At 39.7% G+C, this 21,000-nt stretch overlaps 1 protein-coding gene across 2 annotated transcripts in view; it reads right to left on the bottom strand.

Moving 5' to 3' along the window:
* Positions 1–10,316: 10,316 nt before the first annotated feature.
* The window catches only part of NEDD1 (NEDD1 gamma-tubulin ring complex targeting factor), a 63,792-nt gene continuing 53,108 nt past the window's right edge, over positions 10,317–21,000 (bottom strand). For both annotated transcript variants that reach the window (XM_021006440.2, XM_021006438.1), the window contains 3 exons: positions 16,393–16,549; positions 12,895–12,961; positions 10,317–12,416 (listed from right to left, as the gene is read on the bottom strand). In XM_021006440.2, the coding sequence (XP_020862099.1) occupies positions 12,312–12,416; positions 12,895–12,961; positions 16,393–16,549 (329 nt within the window). In that variant the 3' untranslated portion in view covers positions 10,317–12,311. The remainder of the gene's footprint in view (positions 12,417–12,894; positions 12,962–16,392; positions 16,550–21,000) is intronic.

Below are 21,000 nucleotides of genomic sequence, written 5' to 3'. Positions count from 1 at the left end.
AAATACCTGTTAACTGCCAAGCACTGAAAATACAAAGGGAGGCTGAGGATATCCACTGTTCAAAATATTGCCACAAAGCAATTAGACTTCATTACTGAAAGAGAGGCATGATAAAGACAGGAATCTAGGCCAGGTGGGTAGAGAACACTGGCCTGTTGTCCTAGCTCAGATTCAATTGTAGCTGAGCCAGAACAGATTTGGTTGAAATGGGGAAGGGGGTGGGAAGGGCACATATGAGATAATAATCTATAAAAGGAGACTTTGATCTCTGGTCCACATATAAGGGTCAAAAAGTGGGAGACCTAACTTTAATCTGTTGGCATTCTGCTTGGTTTCAGTTGGTTGGGATACAGAGGCTCTGTACTGTCAGCGTGACCTTATGAGGACAGGTTTTAGCAACAGTATCCTAGAAGATTGCATGCCCAGCAGAAAATGTACCATCCTCTCACATGCAATCTCTATGCATGCCCCTTGTTCTCAGAGACAGTGTGTCCATTTGTTGGAAAGTATGCCCTAAATCCGTTCTATGAAAATCTTGTTACCATAATATTTCACTAAAAGTCTTTGTTTTGAACTGACAGTATCTTTCAGTAGAGTAGAGAAAAAGTAGGCATGTCGGTAGGGGCTCAAGAGCTATCATTTTGAGGCTATGTAGAATCACAGTGGACTTTGAAGCTGGGGAAACTATTCTGGGATAATAAAGGCATAAGGGGAGAAGTACTTCCCACCTAGGGGGAGGTCATGCTGGCCATGCTATAGTGACCATAGAATCCAGCACACCACACTGCCCCTCAGGGTGGAGCATCTAAAATGTAATAAAGAAGAGACTCGGCCTTCAGTAGGTTCCACATAATCTAACCCAGGAGGGGCCCAATGAACAAAAGTGATAATATAAGGATGTCTTAATTGCAGTCCTGACACTCATCAATCAATGTTTATTTAAAACTCTACTGTACAAAGCCTGACCTTCAGGAAGGGAGGCCCCACTTCCTGATGAAACAACAGAGAAAAAAGCAGATCAGCCTTTCTGATCATGGTGCTTTTTTTTTCCAGCAGAGAAAAGTAAGATGGGAATGTGATACCTATTCCAGGCCCCATGGTAATAATTATGAATGGAGTGCATACATTGTTCAAGTGTTTACAGGCTCTCTGGTCAGAACTCACAAATAGGACATTATCAGAGCTCAAGAAACAGCATGGTGTAGAACACAGGTGTCAGATACACTGATACAAGATTAAAATGTAATTGGGAAATGTTTAACAAAATAAATAAAAATATAATACAATGTAGATAATGTTAATTTGTGGTTTTCTAAGTCAATATGTGCCCCACCCACCCGGGCATTCTTTCTATTTGAGTTTGACACCACTGGCCTAGTGGACTATGGCAATGCTGGACAGACAGAAGACTTGGGTTACAGTCCTACCCCAGACACTTACTAGCTTGTAACCTCAGCTCGTTTCCTCATCTATGAAATAGGGTTTAATCCCTCATAGGATTGTTACTCAAATTCTAAGATTGTCACACTGATCTGTAACATTTGAGATTTAGGGATCCCTTCCAACAATGCAGATCACACACAGCCCATTGTGTCTTAGCTTTCCCCTGGCTTCTAAGTGCTCTGCCATCTGGCTTCCAATCTCATTTTCCAGAGTTACCAGTGATCTCTTAACTGCCAGATCTAATAGTCTTTCCTCCAGTCTTATCCTTCTTAACCACTCCACAGCCTCTGAAACCATCCTTTGCCATCTTCTAGGGACTCCCCCGTTTCTAAGTTTCAAGGACGGTGCTCTTTCAAGCAGTCTTTCTCAGTCTCCTTTGCTAGATCTTTATCCAGGTCATGTTTATTAACCATGGTGTCCACCATGTTTCCGTACCAGGTCCTCTCCTCTCTCTCTACTCTCTCACTCAATGATTCCATCAGCTCCCATGGTTCCAATGATCATCTCCATGCAGATGTTTCCCAGATTTATCCACCCAGCATTCATCTCTCTCCTGAGCTCTACTCTTGCATTACCAACTGCCATTTGGACATCTTGGACTGGATGCTCCAGAAGCATCTCAAACTCAACACCTCCAAAACAGAACACACTACCTTTTCCCAAAAACCCTTTCTTCTTCCTAAATTTCCTATTCTTGTCAAGGACACCACCATCTTCTCAGTTAACCAGCCTCAAAATCTCAGGTCTTCCTGACTCCAAGGCAGACCCTTGATATACTATGCTCTGCTGCGTCCCACAATATGGTGGAAAAAGTGCTGGATTTGGAGTCAAGATAAATCCTAGTTAGAATCCTGCCTCTGACACCTACTAGCTGTGTGACCCTAGGCAAGTCACTTAACTTCTCTGAGCCTCAGTTTTCCTATCTGTAAAATGGAGGTAATAATAGCACCAACCTCTCAGGGCCATTGAGGATCAAATGAGATCCAATACATAAGGTGCTTTGTAGACCTTAAACTGAAAAGTAAATTTAGACTGTTATTAGTATTGTTATCACAGCAAGAGGCCTCTCTAAGAAGAATGCATTTTATCTTTGAGTCCCAGGTCCCTGGTCTATCATCCCTCACCCCCAATGCTGTTGTGGGATCTAATAAGATAATATAAACAATACCCTCCGCAGACCTTTCAGAGCTACATAAATATCAACATTCTCATCCAGGGATTACAGATCTATAATGAGAAAGGGCCTCTGAGGCCAGAATCCAACCTCTTTACAGACAAGGAAACTGGAGCCTAGAAAGTCCCTATGATTTGCCCACCGTCACAGAGATATTAAGTCAATGGCAGAGGCAGCACTCGGACCCAGGTGCTCTTAACTTCAAATGCTGCCGTATTTTCACTGTCTAACACGGCTTTCCCTGTGGAAGATTACACGCCATCTACTTACAGAACAGCTCTTATGTCACACCTGACCTTTTGTTAGATATGTTATACGGGGGGGGGGGGTGTCTTTATTGTGTCCAAGTTGGACTCGATGGCCAAATTTGCTGATTCCATCATGTTAGTGGATCCAAAATAAAAACTTAAAAGGCATACCAGGTGGTTTTGCTTTTGTTTTTCACTCAAATTATAATGAACTTCTAAAAATAATTTTCAATTAATTCAGATTGAAAGTCTGAATGAAAGAAGAAAAACCAGTACCAACTAAAAGAGGTGTAAGAACAGAGTTAATGAGATGGGCTCAAGGAGTAACCAAACAAGGCCAGGAGCTGGCTTCCTCCCACCCCACGCCTACCCCCAGGACTGCTAGTGCCCATTTCTGGCTAGGCAAACAGCCTTTCACAGTGCTGAGAACAAATAGCAGCAGCTGACTCAACTTTGGGCAAACTGTCTCCTTCCTTCAAACAGGACCCACCATTGTGTGGGCGGTTTGTTCTGAGAAGATTCCAGTAACAGTTCCCCAAACATGCCTCCTGGCTGCACTGGATCATTTAGGACAGAAAGAGGACAATGTTTTGTTATGGTTTTCTACAGGACTCTTGGCCTTCCAAGACAAAGAAGCTAAGAGTCCCCCAGACCGAAGGGGAGACATAAGGCAAGGCCCTGCAGGCAATGAAGCTATGTCTAAACTGGGATTCCTTGATCCTGCCAAGGGAGGCAGAGGGATAGAGTGCAGGGAAAAACTGGATTTGCTCAGAGGTCCTGGTTGAATGCCCCTCTTTGCCACTAACTACCAGAATGACATATATAAGACAGCCTTTCTGATACTTCTTCTGTCAGTCAATAAAAATACATTGTGGGACATATACTGAATAAAAACCACACTTCCTGTTTGGGCATTCAAGGAATTTCCAAGGTCGACGCTAGCCTGCTGTCCAAGCCTCTATACTTCAACCAAATCTGCTGCTGGGTCCAGTGCAAAGAATGCTGGATTTGGCATCCAAGGATCAGGGTTCAAATCAAGGCTCTTCCTTTGACTATCTGCATGACCCTGGACCAGTCCCAACTAGTTTTCTTAACAGTAAAATTAAGAAGTTGGACTTGGCCTCCACTGTGCCTTTCCCCCCTCCATCTGATCCTATGACCCTCATCTGTATCTGTTCCCATTCTGGCCCCTTCATCTTTGGTTCATGCTGTCTCCAGGTGTCCCTGTCTGAGACCATCATGCGATGAGCTCCTTAAGGCCGGGGATTTTCCCTTCATCTTTGTGCCCCCAGGCCTGACCACCATGGTCAGAGCTGGCATTAATAAAAATCTGCCCAAAAGAGATGCTAAAATCCCACCTTCTCGATTCCCCCTGCAAGCCAGCACCTTCCCTCTGGGGTTCTTTCCATTTTGCCCGTGGTCATCCACATGTGGTCTTCTCCACTGGAGTGGTGCTCCTTGAGAGCAGGGAATGTCTTGTTACTTTCGTTTTTGCCTTTTTTTGTATCCCAAGCACTTGTTAGCACGGTGCCTGGCATGAAGGTAGGCACTTAACAAACGCCTGTTGACTTGGGCCAAGTACTCTAGCACTGGGGGAAGTGACTGCTGAGCCACTTTCAGCGACATCTGAAAGACTGTGGTGAATGAAAGAGGAGACACACTACCTCACAGGATCAGAAAAGGGCCAATGTCCTCATTTTCAAAAGAAAGAAGAGAACAGGCCAGTGAGCTTGAACTTCAACTCCTGGGAAATTCCAAATTCAATGGTTAGCGAACATTTAGAAAAAGGAAACTGATTAAAAAGAACCAGCATGACTCCATCAAGAACAGGTCATAACAGACTAACTTTACTTTCCTTTAGTAACCTGGTAAATCAGAGGAATGTGGAGAGAAGAGTATTCCTACATTTTGGCAAAGCATTTGATAACAGTTTCATGATATTCTTGTGGAAAAGATGGAGGATCATGGTATAATGAGACAGATCAGATTTAAGTGAATGGCTAGACTTGAAGAGAGTTCAATGGTTCAAAGTTAACTTGGCAAGAGGTCTCCAGTGCAGTACCCTACGGATCTGGACTTGACTCAGTGCTATTTTACATATTTATCAATGACTTGACTAAAGGTGGCATGTTTACAGATCTGGAGAAAACACAAAAGAGAGGAATAACAGTTAATATCCTGTGTATGCAAAAAGATCTTGACAGGCTAGGTCACTGGACTTAATCTAACAAGATAATACACAGTAGGAATAAATGTAAAGTTTTGCACTTGGTTTCAAAACAGCAGCTTAAAAAAACAAAATTGAGAAAGTATGATCAGACAGTCATTTATCTGGAGAAGATTGGTAGGTTTCAGTAGAATGCAAATTCAATGGGACTCAGCAACACGATGTGGCAGACAAAAATAAAAGCCAACAGGATGCTGAGCTGTACATGAGTACAACTTACAAGAATGAGGCGATAGTCCTGTGTTGTGCACTGATCAGACCACACCTGGAGCATCTACTGCATTTACTTGTGGGTGCTCAGTTTAAGAAGGATATTGATAGGGGCAGCTAAGTGGCACAGTGGATAGAGCACCGGCCCTGAAGTCAGGAGGACCTGAGTTCTAATCCAGCCTCAGACCAAACACTTGACACTTACTAGCTGTGTGACCCTGGGCAAGTCACTTAACCCCAACTGCCTAAAAGCAAAAAAAAAAAAAGGATATTGATAAGTTGGAGCGTCCAGAGCAAGACAACATGGATGGTTAAGGGTCTTGAGTCTATGCCCTAATATATCAATTGAAGGAATCTGAAAGGTTTAGCCTGAAAAGAAGATGGCGGTGGAGGAGGCCAACTGTACTGTACAATTTTAGGGGTGACCATGTGGAAGAGGCCCAAACTTGTTGTGCCCAAGAGCAGAACCAGGAGCAATGCCTCCAAACTGCAAAGACACCAATTTAACCTTAACATCAGGAATAAGTTCCTAACAATTAGAGCGATCCAAAGCTGACCGTCCCACTGTTAGCTGTCCAGAGACAGTGGGTTGGGTCTCGCTGAAGGTCTTCAAGCAGAGGCTGGATGGCCACGCATTAGGCACATTACATCAATCAATTACAAATATCTGTTGCCTCCCCTGTATTAGCAATGGAAGTACAATGACAAAAAACAAAATATTCCATGACCTCAAGGACCTCTGTTCTCTTCGGACGACATGCACACATATGGAACCACTAGCGACTGGGAGATCAGGAAAGACTTCCTTGTAGAGGTTTATCTTCCCTGCTATGAGGAGAGGCTGGGGCTGCTGGAATGTGAGTTCTAGAGATCTCAGCTGCAGTCAGACTAATGCCAATGGGGTGTCAAGTCTCGCACCACTACGGTGAGCCCCCCAGAGCCAAACAGCAGTGGGCTCAGGCTCATGTGTCTCAAAAACAGGAAAACAAAAAAACTTTGGCAGCCATGTGGAAGACAGACTGAAGAGGGGTAAGACTTTAGGCCGTGGGGATTCCTTTCCATGTCTGGGTTGGACTAAGGCACCATTGAAGTTCCTCCCAACTACACAATTATGTGATTCCGTGATTCTATTTGGTAAATAACATAAGGAAAATTGAGAAAGTAGCAGATCTTCCTCAAGCACAATTTGCCCAAAAAAGAAGTCTGTCATTACACAACACTGCTGACATGAGATAAGAATGAACACTTATTGGTGGGGAAATCACCACTGAGTAATATTTCAAAAAATTCTATTAATTCTTGTAGTTGATTTTTTTTTTAGCCAATTGTCAATGACTACCAAGAAGTGAAGGCCACCAGGCCCCCTCAATTGGAGGGAGCAGCATTTGTCGCCAATCTGACTACATCCCATCCCATCTCACTTGTGCTGGTTAAGAGTCTAAAGTGGCTAATTTTACTACTTTGGGCAACAGGAAAACACTAATAAAGTAGGTATTGTCCCTCCTCTCCTCTGCTTGTCACAGAGCTTGGGGCAATTTTAAAAGCTCAAGAGCCTACATTTGTCCAATGATATGATAATGCTAGAAAGACAGGCACACCCACACACACACAAAATTCACTAACAACTCAGGTTTACAAAACAGACTTGCAGAATCTTGCTCACAGGTTAAAGGCCCTTCACTTGTCATCTAGGCCAATCTGTATCTGGACTGCCTCAAGAAAGACATAATGTCTAGGACAAGGAAGGTGACAGTTCTCTTGGTCAAATCATATCATCAGTACCCTGGAGAGAGAGAGAGGAGGGAGGTGGTGTGAGGGAGCAGAGAGTAAGTGAGGGTGAAGGAATGACTGCACGTGTATAATCTGTATCAAACTGCTTGCCTTCTCAAGGAGTGGGGAGGAGGGAGAGAATTTGTAACTCAAATTTTTTTTAAAAATGTTAAAGATCGTTATTACATGTAATTGGAAAAAATATTAAAATTTTCACCTAAAAACAAACAAGAGGTGGAGGAAGGAAGGTAAAAGAGAAGAGGTGGAAGGAGGGAAGAAGTGAAGAAGACTATCGGGGACAATGGCCAGGATAGTGAAGGACCTTGAGATCAAAGCATAAGGACTGGCTAAAGTAACTGCAGATGTTTACAGTGGAGAAGAATTAGGGGACACAACAGTTACCAACAAGTTCTGGAAGATCTATCACATGGAAAGAAGATCGGACTTGTTCTGCTTGGCTTTAGCAGACAGAACTGGGAGCAGTGGGTGGGAGTTTCAGGTCAACATAACAACACAACCATTTTCCTGGCAGATCTAATTGTCAGAAAGGGGAAGAAAGCACATCAATAAAGCGGCTCACGATGCACAGAAGAAACCCTAAGCAGGTTCAGAAGATGACAGTGCCATGCGGGACCACTCTGTACGCTTAAGAAAAAAAACCCTAATGAGATTTGGAGTTTCACGAATGATCTTGGCAGATGGAAAAGGCTGTGATGGTGGGTGTTTATCAAGTTCAGAATAGAAACAAAATTAAAAATTAAACAAAGCAATGAGACGTGCCACTGCAAGCATCTAAGACTCAGAGCCAACATCTCCAGACTCTACCTCTCATTCTCCATTCAACATTTCACATGTACTGATCAATGTTTTGTCTTTTTAACTTAGTCTCTGCATTTCTAAAATAATTGAACGTGGCTATTTGTCTCCACTGGCTATCCAGCAACTAATAGCCTTTCCCTAGCAGGGCTTTCTTTGCTGCTATGGGGAAGCTCAGAATTAGCTCAAGGCTTTGGACAGCTTCAATGGTAATACATGACTCTACGAGGAGTTCTCAGGAGATTGCCAAGGGAGAGTCCTCGAGGGAGGAGGGGAAGGTTTGGGGCCACCACCAGCTGTGGCTGCCACTGATGGACAGGGGGGTTTGCCCTTTAAAACCTGGCCTTCTAGAATCCCCAGTGACCTCTACCCTGTGAGGAGACAACCGAGGAGAATCTGAGTGCCCCCAAAACCTTACTGCTCAAAAATGCCCTTTTAATGGCTTGGTAGAAGGCAATGTTTCAGTCTTAAGTAAAAACTCTCAGTTATTCACCTATTTGTCATGTGCTGAATATAGTAAACTGCAACTAATTTAACCTATGACAAAATGACATGTCAGTCATAGGAATTTGCAGAATCTCAGCTCGAGAGCTAGAAGAGAGAGCAAAGGCCATTTAATCCAACCCTCTTACCTTCCAGATCAGGAAACTGAGGCCCAGGACCATTAAGAGACACACCCAAGACCACCTAGGTTTATGTTTCCAGGTAGGATTTGAACTTGGACCCTCTGACTCCAGAACAAGTGCTCCTTCCAGCAAACAACATCAGCCTTCTATCTGCCAATGAAGTCGCACGTTAAGTTAATAGCAAAGTTCAGCTGAACAGATCATTGCCACTAAGGTGCATCTTGAATGGACTTTCCTTGGCATGAAAACATCTGATAAGCTCAAGTTCTTTCAAGGCTTTTTTTAAACAACCTGTTGTTAGTAAGCTACACCAAACGTCCATGCAGCGTCTTTAAAGCACGCCTCCCTAGATCAGACCATCGCTACTCAGCCAAGTCCCATGGCATGCATGCACAAGGGCTCTTAATAATGACTGATGAGAACAATGACTACTCCTTGTATCTACTGACTGGAACCCTGTCCCCTGAACATCAGTCCGGCTCACTGCTAAGCAGAAGAATGGAGTTGGAGAGTTCAGCACTCGTAACTTATTGGAAAGGTGACCAGGACTAGGAATCACGACTTTGATCTCTCAGAGCCTCGGTCTCCTCGTCTGTAAAATTAGAAGCTTGGGCCAGATCAGCCAAAGGTGTCTTTCAGATCCACATTCCACCATCCCATGATTATCGGATCTGACAAAGAAGTTAATCTACAAATACAGACGGCCTGGAATCTTCTTTAGCTGATGTCAAGTGTTTGAAGATACAATACTTCTACTACTGGGGTCATTTTTCAGGAAAAGTGGTTACTTGCATTTTGCTCTAAAAGAAAGTATTCATATTTTACAAAGCGGTAGATAACGCATGTTTTAAAGAATATTTTCAGTTTTTCTGTAATTACTCTAAAACAAAATATAAGAATTAGAAAAGAAAACAAGCTCATTCTGAAACTAATAAGGAAGTAATTATCAACTCGTACTCTCATTTCATCTTTTTGTGTTTATGTATCCAGTTATAAAGCATAGAAATTATGTGACGACGATCTTTAAGATCAACACTTCTTAATACACCTTAAAAGCAGAATATGTGGAGTTTGGTGGGAAAGGGCCATCTAGTATATTTTAGTAATTTACAACTATAACAACAACAACGATAGCAGAATGTACAACCACCTATTTATATGCCAGGTGCTTTACAAATAATTATCTCATTTGATTCTCACAACAACTCTGGGAGGTAGGTGTTATTATTATCATCCCCATTTTCCAGTTGAGGAAACTGAGGCCGGTGGGGGTGAAGTGACAGGCCCAGCTACTAAGTGTCAGAGGATGGGCTTAAACACAGAGCACTGGGACTCCAGACCCGGCGCTCTGCGCACTGTGGCGACCCTCATGGCCTTCGCTGTACAGATGGCAGGAAGAAAACGTCCAATCATACTTTGTGATAAGTAAGTGGCCGAATCGACTTAACCTCTGTGGCCCTTTTCCCAAGGATCAAGCGACTCAGCGGGTGTAAGGCTCTAGATCAAGGTGCACCAGGATAATAGCAGTCTTCCATTCTGCATATGTGCACTCACTAGGCATTTAAAACATCTTACACATTTGGAGGAAAAGTCATTGGGGAACCTCGAGAATGGTGACCGCCATATTTTTGCAATGTGCACTGATCTATTATACTACTATTTAAGTTTTGCTCACCTGTCTGAAGGATTACATTAGTAAAATGACATTGCAGCAGGTAGTAAAACCTTTTTCACGGCTAAAAGTCACTACATTGACATCCCTTTGTTCTTTAATATTTAAAAACCATACTGAGAAAAAGAGCAATGCTCTATTCCTTATTTTTATTTATAAAGTAGTTATTAGTACAATTTACACTTATTAAATACTTGTCATTTAAAATTCACCTGTCATATTGTTAAACTATTGCTCATTAGCTATGTCCATGTTATTTTTTTGAGTGACTATCATTTTCAACTCAGTTAAAAAAGTCGAAAGGAGAACTGCAAATCAGGTATATAGTTCATAATCTTTGGAGCAAAGAGCTAAGACAATGCAATTACAAATCTTATTTACACTGATGAAATTGTACCTTGAGCGGCTAGAAATACACCTGTAACTATGTTAAAGTTTCTGCATTTATTTGGCATTGAAAACTGCCAAAGATTTCTGCTGCAAAGCCAGTAAAACAAAAAATCCACACACACAAATATGAATTGCCACAAAATGATACAGAAATAATAATTTAAAAAATACAAACCCTTTTATATTTGGAACAAAATATAGGAAATTTTACTGCAAATTTGTATATTCATTATAGGTATGATTTCATTTTAGTTATTGGAGTTTTTCTAAATACCAATGTTATAATTTTATAATTTGTACTTTTCATTATACTTCAAATGTAACTTATTATGTATTAATGAAAACCTGAATCATTTGGGCATTTAATGAAATGGTTTTGAGGTACTTCTAAAACTTATTTGATAGTAACATAAAACACCTTTCAGCAGCTATCTGACAAGTGGTCAGTTTTGAGTAATACTGTATTTTTCTTTTAACTTCCTCTAACGCTGTTTGTCACCACTTAGCCCTTCAGAAACTACTTAAGGAAGAATGGTCTTTAAGTGCCGTTGTGTGTGTGTGTGTGTGTGTGTGTGTGTGTGTGTGTGTGTGTGTGGTGTGTGTGTGGGTGTGGGTGAGATTCACTGGCCATTCGGATATAGAGAAATTCGAGACCTATACTTTGCTAAACTTTTTAATAGAGTCAGTGTTTTCTACAGAAGAAACACTGTGGTACCTGTTCTTAGTCTTACTAAAATTTTATCTTGTACAAAAATATATTGAGAATTTTTCACAGTTTGTCTCCTCCTACTTAGGGCAAATTGGATTGTTCCAGCAGAATGTAAACTCCCCGAGGGCAGGCAGGCAAAGACTGTCGTTTCTTTTTGGTTTTTGTATCACTTGCAGCCTAGTGAAGTCCCCGGGTTCAGTGTTTAATAAATTCTTGTTGAAATGCCATCTAAGTATTCACCATGAGGTCTGCACTGATTACAAGTCTAATCATGTTCACTGAACCTTCCCAAAATAATTCAGCACATTAACTCATGTGATGTCAAGAAAGAAAGGAATGAAGTATTTTTATAAAAATCTCAAATAGCTCACTTACCAAAGTAACTTGACCTATAAAAACCAATAGTAGAGGTTATTTTTAAAGTATAATACTCTTACAACAAACACAATAGTTTCAATATGCAATCCCAAAATTTTAGTTTTTCAAAACATACAGAATGAATAATAAATATGGCCATGTTTAGCTCTGTCATAATAATGAAATAATTGCTAGTCAACCCTGTATTTTAATTAGCTAATTACTTAAAAATTCCAACTGTCATATTAAAATGACTTTCAGAAAAACAGGACATCCCAAAATTTCAAATTTGAGCTGACAAAAAAAATTGGAGGGCAATGTGTTAATCAAAAATAGATCTGTGAAAAACCTACATAAAATATAATTTTATGCAAATTTCTTTTTCTTATGAAAAGAGGCACTTAGTGTATACAACTGAAGTTTCAGTATAATAAACATCCTATGGACTTTCCTATTATGCAGAAGGCATTTTTTACAATTTCATCACAAAAATACAATTTTTTTAGAGCAGTCAGTTGAGATGTAGTGCTGATCTATAATCTACAGTTTGTATTAAAAAAAAACAACAACTCACAACTCTTCGGAAATCACAAAAACAATACTGAGTCAATATTTCTGTGCCGCCAAGGCCATTCCAAATGACAAAACCAGCGCTTCCAAATAAAACTTTTAAAAATTGGTCCGAAGTTTTTTGTTCTCTTCTCGCAGCCTCTCAATTTCAGCTACTAAACTTTCATTGACTGAGTACCTTTCAAGCAAGGAGTGCATTTCATTCTAGGAGGGAACAAAATCAATAGTGAAACTTGATTTGGCAATCTGCGCTTTCAGTTGGTAATTTTTCCCATCATGATCCCCTCTTTCAAATGGCTAATAAGAGCTCTTCTCCTGTACTCAAGTTGCCCTTTGTACATCATGTTAAAAGAAATGCAACTGAAACTGCTGGGATTCCTATAAATCTAGGAGCTTTTGTGGGCATATCCTTCTAAAGGATGAATATATAAAAAAAAAACAGACTTATTTAACTAGGTTCCCATATTCATTTCTTTCATTCCACATATACAGTTAGTTAAAAAAAATATAACTGGTCAATTAAAACCCATTTATTCACTTTGCTCCTATTATTCCTTATTTAAGTAGCTTAGCAACTAGATTTAACAGTGAAGTAAAAAATAGCTCGAGATGCCCTCTCGACAGACTTGCTAACTTTCCAGCTGCTCAGAGTACATTTTTATACACCACTTGCAGTACATACCAATTGCATATGGAACTGTTTAATCATCTCCACTTGCAAATTTACAATGTCACGATGACATGCTTCCCTAGGAAAACAAGAACAAAGAACATCACAACACAGGAAAGTCAATCCATCATATCTTAAAAAGTTACCTACCAACTTCTTTTCTTCATGCCATTTTTCATGGTATTCACTTTTGGTTCAAAGGCATTTCACTGCATTAATTCCTACAGGATTGTCGATGAGTTAATTCAAAAAAATGTATGATCTCTGGTACAGTGGTGGGGAGGGGCATCAATCAGGAGAATAAATGCTTTTGGAAGTATTCCACAAAGCAGACTTTAGACTCCTCTGTGGTGGAATTCTCAGTACAAATCACCACTGTGAAAATTCTATATGTGTCTAACTATAGATCTATATTAATTCACCCAGTGGCCCAAGGTCAGATAATAAACAGGAGTAATAAAGCTAACCTAATTTGGCCTGTTTATCTCTATATTTTAGAAGTATGTTCCACATGGATTCATTTAACAAATACTTGTGAACTGTATGGAATTACTATGCTAAATAAATACAAATAAGAACACAGCCCTAGTCCCTACCCTCAAGAGGCCTGGCTGAAATCATGTGTATGTGAGTATGTGTGTATGAGTACATGCATATGACCATGAGGGAGAGGCAGAGACAGTGTCAGAATAAGAGGTTTGAACATATGCCATACTACAAAGCAATCTACAACAAACACCATAAGAAAGCAACACAGTGTTAACAGGGGATTCTGAGAAGGGAAAAAATAATTTCTGCTTAGAGTAATCAGATTAAGTAGGAATTCGTTTGGTGGAAATGGAGAGGACAGAGTTTCTACCGAGTTGTTCCTGAATCAGTTTTTATTTATATTTCTTAAACCAATGAAGAAAGAGAGAGATCACCGTGACTTGCTCATCTACTTCCTACCTCTTATCTCATAACCCAAGCACAGTAAACTGGAGGCATGTGGGGAAGAACCTGACAAGAGTTAGATGAAAACCACCTTGGCCTCTCATGCTGAATTAAAGCAAAAATTCTCTCTCCTACAATTCCTTTCTTCCTACCACTCAGGGCCTCAGCGCACATTTAAGTTTCCTCTCTGAGCAAAACCCCACATTGCTACCACCTCCCACCCCTACAGATGCCATTTTTCCCCACATTCCAAAACTGCGTCTCATGTCTCCCCTCAGGCTCCAAAAAAAAAAAAAATTAACACCTGGCTCTAAGAAACTGGAAGGGTAAACTGATGCCACATATTATGACTGTAGAGATACTTCTGTTGTATAAAAATTAAAATAATTATTTTCAATTATATGAATGGCTTATACTTATTTATATTCAATTTCCATGCGGCACACTAACAATAATACATATCATTAAAAGTGGGTCAGATTAAGTGCTTTAAGTTACTTAATTTCAACAAGTTAAAATCTTCATAGTTTATTTTTCAATCAACAGGGCTGCCCACTCACAATTATTAAAAAGGTGAAAACAGGAAGGTAGAAATGAGAGAGCTTAGGAAAATGGATATCAGTTCAAAGTAATTGAGTTAAATTATTTTTTGGGCAAAAGACTGTAAAAGAAAATGATATAAATCAATCAACTGATGATGAAATCGACTACGGTGAACTGACACACAAAATTGGAATTTCTGCTAGGTATATTAAGAATATATAAACTGCAACTAGGAGGCGGTCAAAGGTCTTTACAACTTTTCAGTATCCACAGGACGTCTCAACTGTATCAATGGTCCTGAGATGTTCTAACTGCACCAATACCATTCCCATCACCACGTTCCTGGCATCACAGATGATTTTAGAAAATGTCATGACAGTCATTTGACTTCGAGCATCTACTTCAGGAAATCCTGGACTAGAGAGAGATGACCTCGAAGAGTCCCTCACTATCAACAAAATGTGCCGAGTACATAATTTAATATCACTTTGATCTTTTGCCCAAGGCAGGATGGTGAGGGAGGGAAGGGGGAAGGGGGAAGAATGTACATTTAGTTATCCAATACTGATGCAAAGGAAAACATTACTGAATTTGAACAAGATTTTTTTTCTAATAAAAAAAGCAACTGGCCAATAACCATAAATAAAAGGAAATTGTCAGCCTTAGAAATTTTTGTTTAAACAAAAAACAAACTTTAGGCTGACCAATCAACATGTATTTGGTGACACCATGACGATAAATGTTTTTTACCTTTCTCAGAATCTAAGCACAGTGCCTGGCACTCTTCATAAAGGCTTTTTGACTAACAATAAAACAGTCCCTACCCTCAAGAAGCTTACATTCCATCACAAGAGAATATATATATATATATATATATATATATATACACACACACACACACACACACACACATACATAAATATAGGAAAATACAGTCAAAATAACTACAAAGTCACATTTTCTCCTGGGGGGTTGTGAAAGCACTAGCAGCTGAGGGATTCAGAAAACATTTCACATAAAAGGACTCACTTAAGCAGAGTTTTGAAGGAAACAAAGAAGTCTCCAGGCAGCTCTACGTGAGGTTTCACTTGCCTCAGGGTTAATAGAGAGCAAGATTACTTATTCAAGGTAGCCACTCCTTTCTATCACACTAGCTACCCAAATGTCACCTTCCCCCTCCGCTTTCCTTTGTAGCAATATTTAAGATCTATAGACTTTTCATCTTTTTCTTTTAGAATACTCATATATCCATTATAAATGTTCTTAAGACAATACATCTCAGCAAAGGACTACCAGCTTTCTATAAATACCCTGCCAATAATAATCCATCATGGACTTTGAGAGGTGTTAAATAGCTGTGTAGGACTTTTAAAAAAAGGCAACCAACCCAGTAATTAAACAGTTTCTAATACTTGAGGGAAGACACTGAGAAGGATGTAGCACCACTTTTAACAAATTACTTTCTCAACTTTCTAGCAGTTTGAGGAAAGGCTGAGAATTAAAAGGCTAGGATCAAACAAAACTTACCCCCCAAAAAAGCTACAAGCAGATGTGTTCTATTCACAGAATACATGTCTCATAATTGCTTTTTAAAATGCATTTCCCCACTGTACAAATAAGTGGCATATTTGACAGATGATCTACAAGTCTTAAATTTAAGGGACCTTGTATAAGGGAAAACCAAAAACTACATGCTTTGTTTTTCAAATTCTGGCAACATCATTTTGTTAACAAAAGCTTCTAAACTGACAGCTTGCCTGCTAAACTGCAGCTGCCAGGTTGCCCTGAATGAAAGAGCCTTTTACTACAGGTTAATCGGTAAACGCAACAGACTGAGGTCAACATCATAACCCACTACATTTTTGCTAAAGTCTTACTGAAAAAGCACGGTCAAATTTTTTACTTCAGGACTTGAAGCAGAAACTTCAAAGTACTAGTCACTGCATTTTAGTTTTTATTTGCTTGTGCTACAAACAAAAAAACAAACAAAAAACAAGTCAAGAATAGGGAGAAAATAATTTTATTAAGTAATACCTAAAGTCATCCAGTGTGTCCTGTATCATGTTCTGGATAAAATGGATTTGAACAGATGTCAGCGGTATGTTTGATATGTTGTTTCCAATGGTATCTGCTATTTTTTCTGAAAGTGAATTGGCAACTCCGGAAGTAACAGAGGACGTTATCTTTGGGTCTAAAATAGATGAAAAACAATCAGACATTTCTCAAAAACAAAATACCTGGCAAATAAATGCTGGAAATACTAGGGAAAACAACTAAGTTTCTATTACATTTAGGAGGGAAAATGCCCCTAAAATAGATCCCAGGAACTTTCTATTATGTTTCTTTCTAACAGTCATTTATCTGTATTTATAAACTGTCAACGGACTAATGTGATAACACTTGACAAAGGGATTCATCTTAAAATTTCTATAAACTATTTCTCTATCTTACATAGAACAAACATCACAAGTTGGCTATAGCTCAACAATAAGAGAATATATGAGTAAAGATAAGTATTGCTAAGAGATAACTGGCTAAAAATGCTTTTAAAATATTAGACCAATACCCTGAAAGATAAATAAAAGTCAAAATCCAGAGGAACCTCGTATTTAGTCATAGTAAATACAGTCTATTGCTAATCGACAGTTGAATTAGTTTAGCTAACATTTTTGTTAAGATCTTTAAATGTGATTAAACTGTACATTTTTCCATTCAAAGATTTAAATGTCAAAATTTCTCTTTTTCAGAGAACTTTGTTACAGATAGATGTATGGGAGAAGTCCTAAGAGTAAGCACTAAAATGTTGTAAAAAAACATCTAATCATGAAGCAATATCTGGTGGCTAAATCTGGCGGCCTGAATCCTTGGAAGGATTCAAGCCAGATTTGTGTTATATCTAAAATTGTAGAATCTTGGGCTGGAATTGACCTTTGATATCATCTAGTCAAACCTCTTATCCACACAGGAACCTCCTCGGTGACATCCTTGATCAGCACTAATAGGCGCTCTCATAAAGTATCTCATTCCATTTTAAATAATTCTAATTTTTAGAAAAGTTTTTGGTTATTGTTTGTTTACTGAGCCCAAATTTACCTCCCTAAAACTTCAAACTATTCTTGTGCCACAAAGAAGAAATTTTACTTTTTATACAATTAGTAAGTCAGTCAACTAGCATTTATCGACGATTCCTATGTTTGCGGATCGCTATCACTGCACTCCAAGTTTTCCCTTTTCTAGACTCAACGTTTCCACTTTAAAGATTCATAGAATCTCAGAGCTGGGAGGCCCGCCCCTGAAGGAAGGCCCATTTACAACATCCCCGATGACTCATGAACCAATCTCTATTTGAAAACCTTGGGTGAAGAGAAACCTACTCAATACCTCTTCCTGAGACACTTCATTCCATGTCTGGCTATTGCTAATTGTTAGAAAGTTCAACTTTCTCATCAAAAGACTCTACAATTCCCACCCACTGATACCAGTTTTGCCTTCTGCCAAGCAGAATAAATAGAATCCCCTTTCCACAGGACAATCCTTTAAATACTTGAAGACACCTATCATGTCCCACCCTGGCCTGGAGAACAGATGTAACTTTCCCAATCCCTTCTACTATCCTTTTGTGACATGATTTCTATTCCTCAATATACCAGTCTGGAAGCACCTCTCTGCTGGACACTCTCCAGCTGATCTAGACCTCGGAAGAATTATCCCCTCCTTCCGTGTGGCCACCACACCATTTAAGAAGCTGCCAAATCGTGCTACTGTCTCACACAGAAGTTACAGTCCACTAAACATCCTAATTTGTTTCCACACAAACTGGTACATAGCCATACCTCCCACTTGTGCAGGAGATTCCTCAATCCCAGGAGAAAGACTAGACAATTATCCCTAATAAATCTCATCTTATTAGATATACCCCATTGTTCCAGTCTGTTAAGTTCTTTTTGGAACTTGACTGTCTTACACATGCTAATGATCCCTACCCTCCCTGCATTGTGTCATCGGCAAATCTGATATTTGTGACAGTTTTCAAGGTCCTCATAAACATGCTGAAATTCAAGCTTACAGCCCAGGACAGGTCCTTGGAGCACTCTGCTAGAGACCTGCCTGCAGGCTAACAGCCTATTAATGACCACTCCGTGGGGTGGTAATTCAACCAGTTGAGAATACCGTACCGCTGCCGACCTGTATTTTTCTACATTATCCTCAATGATGGCATTGGAGCCTGTCAAATGGTTTACTAAAATATAGGCACGCCAGAGTTATAGCATTCCCCTGATCTGCTAGACTAGTAATCCTATCAAGAGAGGAAATGAAATTAGTATTATGACCTTGATGAAGCTTTGTGGGATCTTAGGAATAACAAAACAAAACAAAACAAAACAATCAAAAACACTTTCCTTTCTAAATGGTCACAGTCTATCCCTTAATCAGGGCTTCTTAATCTTTTTGTGTCATGGACCTGCTTTGGCAGTCCAGTAAAGCCTATGGACTCATCAGAATAATGTTTTAAATGTATAAAATAAAATACAAAGAAAGCATAAACACACACACACACACACACACACACACGTAAATGTGTACACATACCTATACACATGTGTAAGTACATACATACATACATATATACATGTGTGTATGTGTGCATATATATACATACACACACACACACACACACACACACATACACACACACATATAGACACAGAAAACAAGTTTACAGATCTCAGGCTGAGAAGATCTTTAACAATATGTTCCAGAATTCCAGGAACTGAACTCCACCCTCTTCCCTTTTTGGAAAACTAGGAAATTTGTCAAGTATTATGACAGATTTCCCATTCTCCATTGGTAACAGCATAGTGATTATATCTTCCTGTTCTTTCAGAACTCAGGGCTGTAGTGTGTTATACTCATTAAGGATAGCTAAGTATTCTCTAATTTTCCTCTTTTATTTATGTTTCGTTTCCCTGTTCACCATCTTTTATCCTTCCCAATACAAAGACTACTCTTCTAAGAACTGAAATTAGCAAGAGTTGACCAGTTCCATCTTCTTGGTATCAACCCCTTTCACTATCCTATCCCCTGAGGGGTGGTCCTATCTCTGCCATAAAAAAGGGTTTTTTTTTATTGTTGTTCTTCTTAGCATTCATCTGCAGTCCCACTTCACCCAAAGATTTGCACTATCTTACATGAATGTCAACTTTTATGTTTGTTCTTAATTTCCTGCCCTTCCATCTTCTACCTTTTTAAAATCTGGAGCTGGACAACAAATTCCCTCTGTATCCTCAATGGTCTCTAGACTGAATACTCCTTTTCTCAATGGAATAATTCATGCCTATGCATTCAAAACCTCTGGTCTATGTGATTCTAATTCCAAGACCAACTCTTCTATGTATCAATAACTGCATGTGTCAGGTGATTTCTGCCTTTTCTGGTAAATACTGACCACTGTCTATTACTCATTCTTTCTACTGATATTTTTCCCATGTCATACTTGTTACTCTCTATAGTCATCGGGCTTAGCAGCTACCATGTGGACAGTTTCTTCTTATTTCCTCTGTTGTCTATTTAAGGTTCTCTTTTTGACTTTATGAATCTTCTGGCAAATACATATTTTAATGGCCCTTTTTAGATATACTGCATCCCCAGATAAAAGTCCAACATTCACATTCTATTTAGCTGTGGTCAAAAACCAAGTCCCTTTTTTAAGTATCATCTTCATAACCAGCTGCTCACTTCCCAAATCTAGCTTTTCTCTTCTGAATCTACCTGAGGGAGACAAGATACCTCCCTGTTGTTAAGGTCAGATCAACACATGGTCACTTTCAGTAACCACTACTTGTCTCTCCTTTATGGTCATGAACTTATGGTGGTGCCCGGGGGTTATCAATCATCATTCCTTGCAGTAGAAAAATCTGTTCTTTGCTCGGCGAGTGGAGCACTGTCCTCTCTAGGAAGAACTTCCCAATCTATTCCCCATCTCCAAGAGTTGTCTACTGTCCTTTTTCATGCCTTCCTAGCCTGTGTCCCATTCTTCCATCTTCGTAGGACCAAAGATCAAGAGCTAGAAGGGACCCCCAAGGCCATCTACTGCAACACCCTCATTTTATGACTCAGATGCTACTGAGGTCCTGGAATGTGAAGGACCTTGCACAAAGGCTCAAGGGGGGAAAGAGTCAAAGGTGCAATTTGAATCCAGGTGTTCTGATACCAGAGCCAGTGTTATTCCCACACTGTCTCCTCCAGCCTCCGGACACAGGCTAGCATCCCTCAGAGTCTTCTGCCTTCCCTTCAACAATTTTTCCCACTGATGTCACTACCTGTCACTAGTGAGCACAAGATAGCTTCTAGCAAACACTACCTCCCTTTGTAACCTTCACAATCCATCCATTTAGTAAAAACCATGAAATAACATAATTTGGGGAAAATATCTTCCTCCTTTCAACATGTTATTTCTCCGAGATGAATTTATTTCAAGCAGCTATGTACTTTTCTCATCTAGGTAAGTAAGTAGATCATTAAATAAGAGGACCTGGAATCAGGAAGACCCATTTACTAGATGACCCCAAGCCAAATCACCTAACCTCCCCCAGCTTCGACTTCTTCATTTGTAAAATGGAGACGATAAAACGAGCCTGTGCC

Source organism: Phascolarctos cinereus, unplaced genomic scaffold (genome assembly GCF_003287225.1).
Source record: "Phascolarctos cinereus isolate Bilbo 61053 unplaced genomic scaffold, phaCin_HiC Scaffold_1;HRSCAF=81, whole genome shotgun sequence".
Lineage (NCBI taxonomy): Eukaryota > Metazoa > Chordata > Mammalia > Diprotodontia > Phascolarctidae > Phascolarctos > Phascolarctos cinereus.
This window is presented reverse-complemented; position numbering and strand designations above follow the sequence as displayed.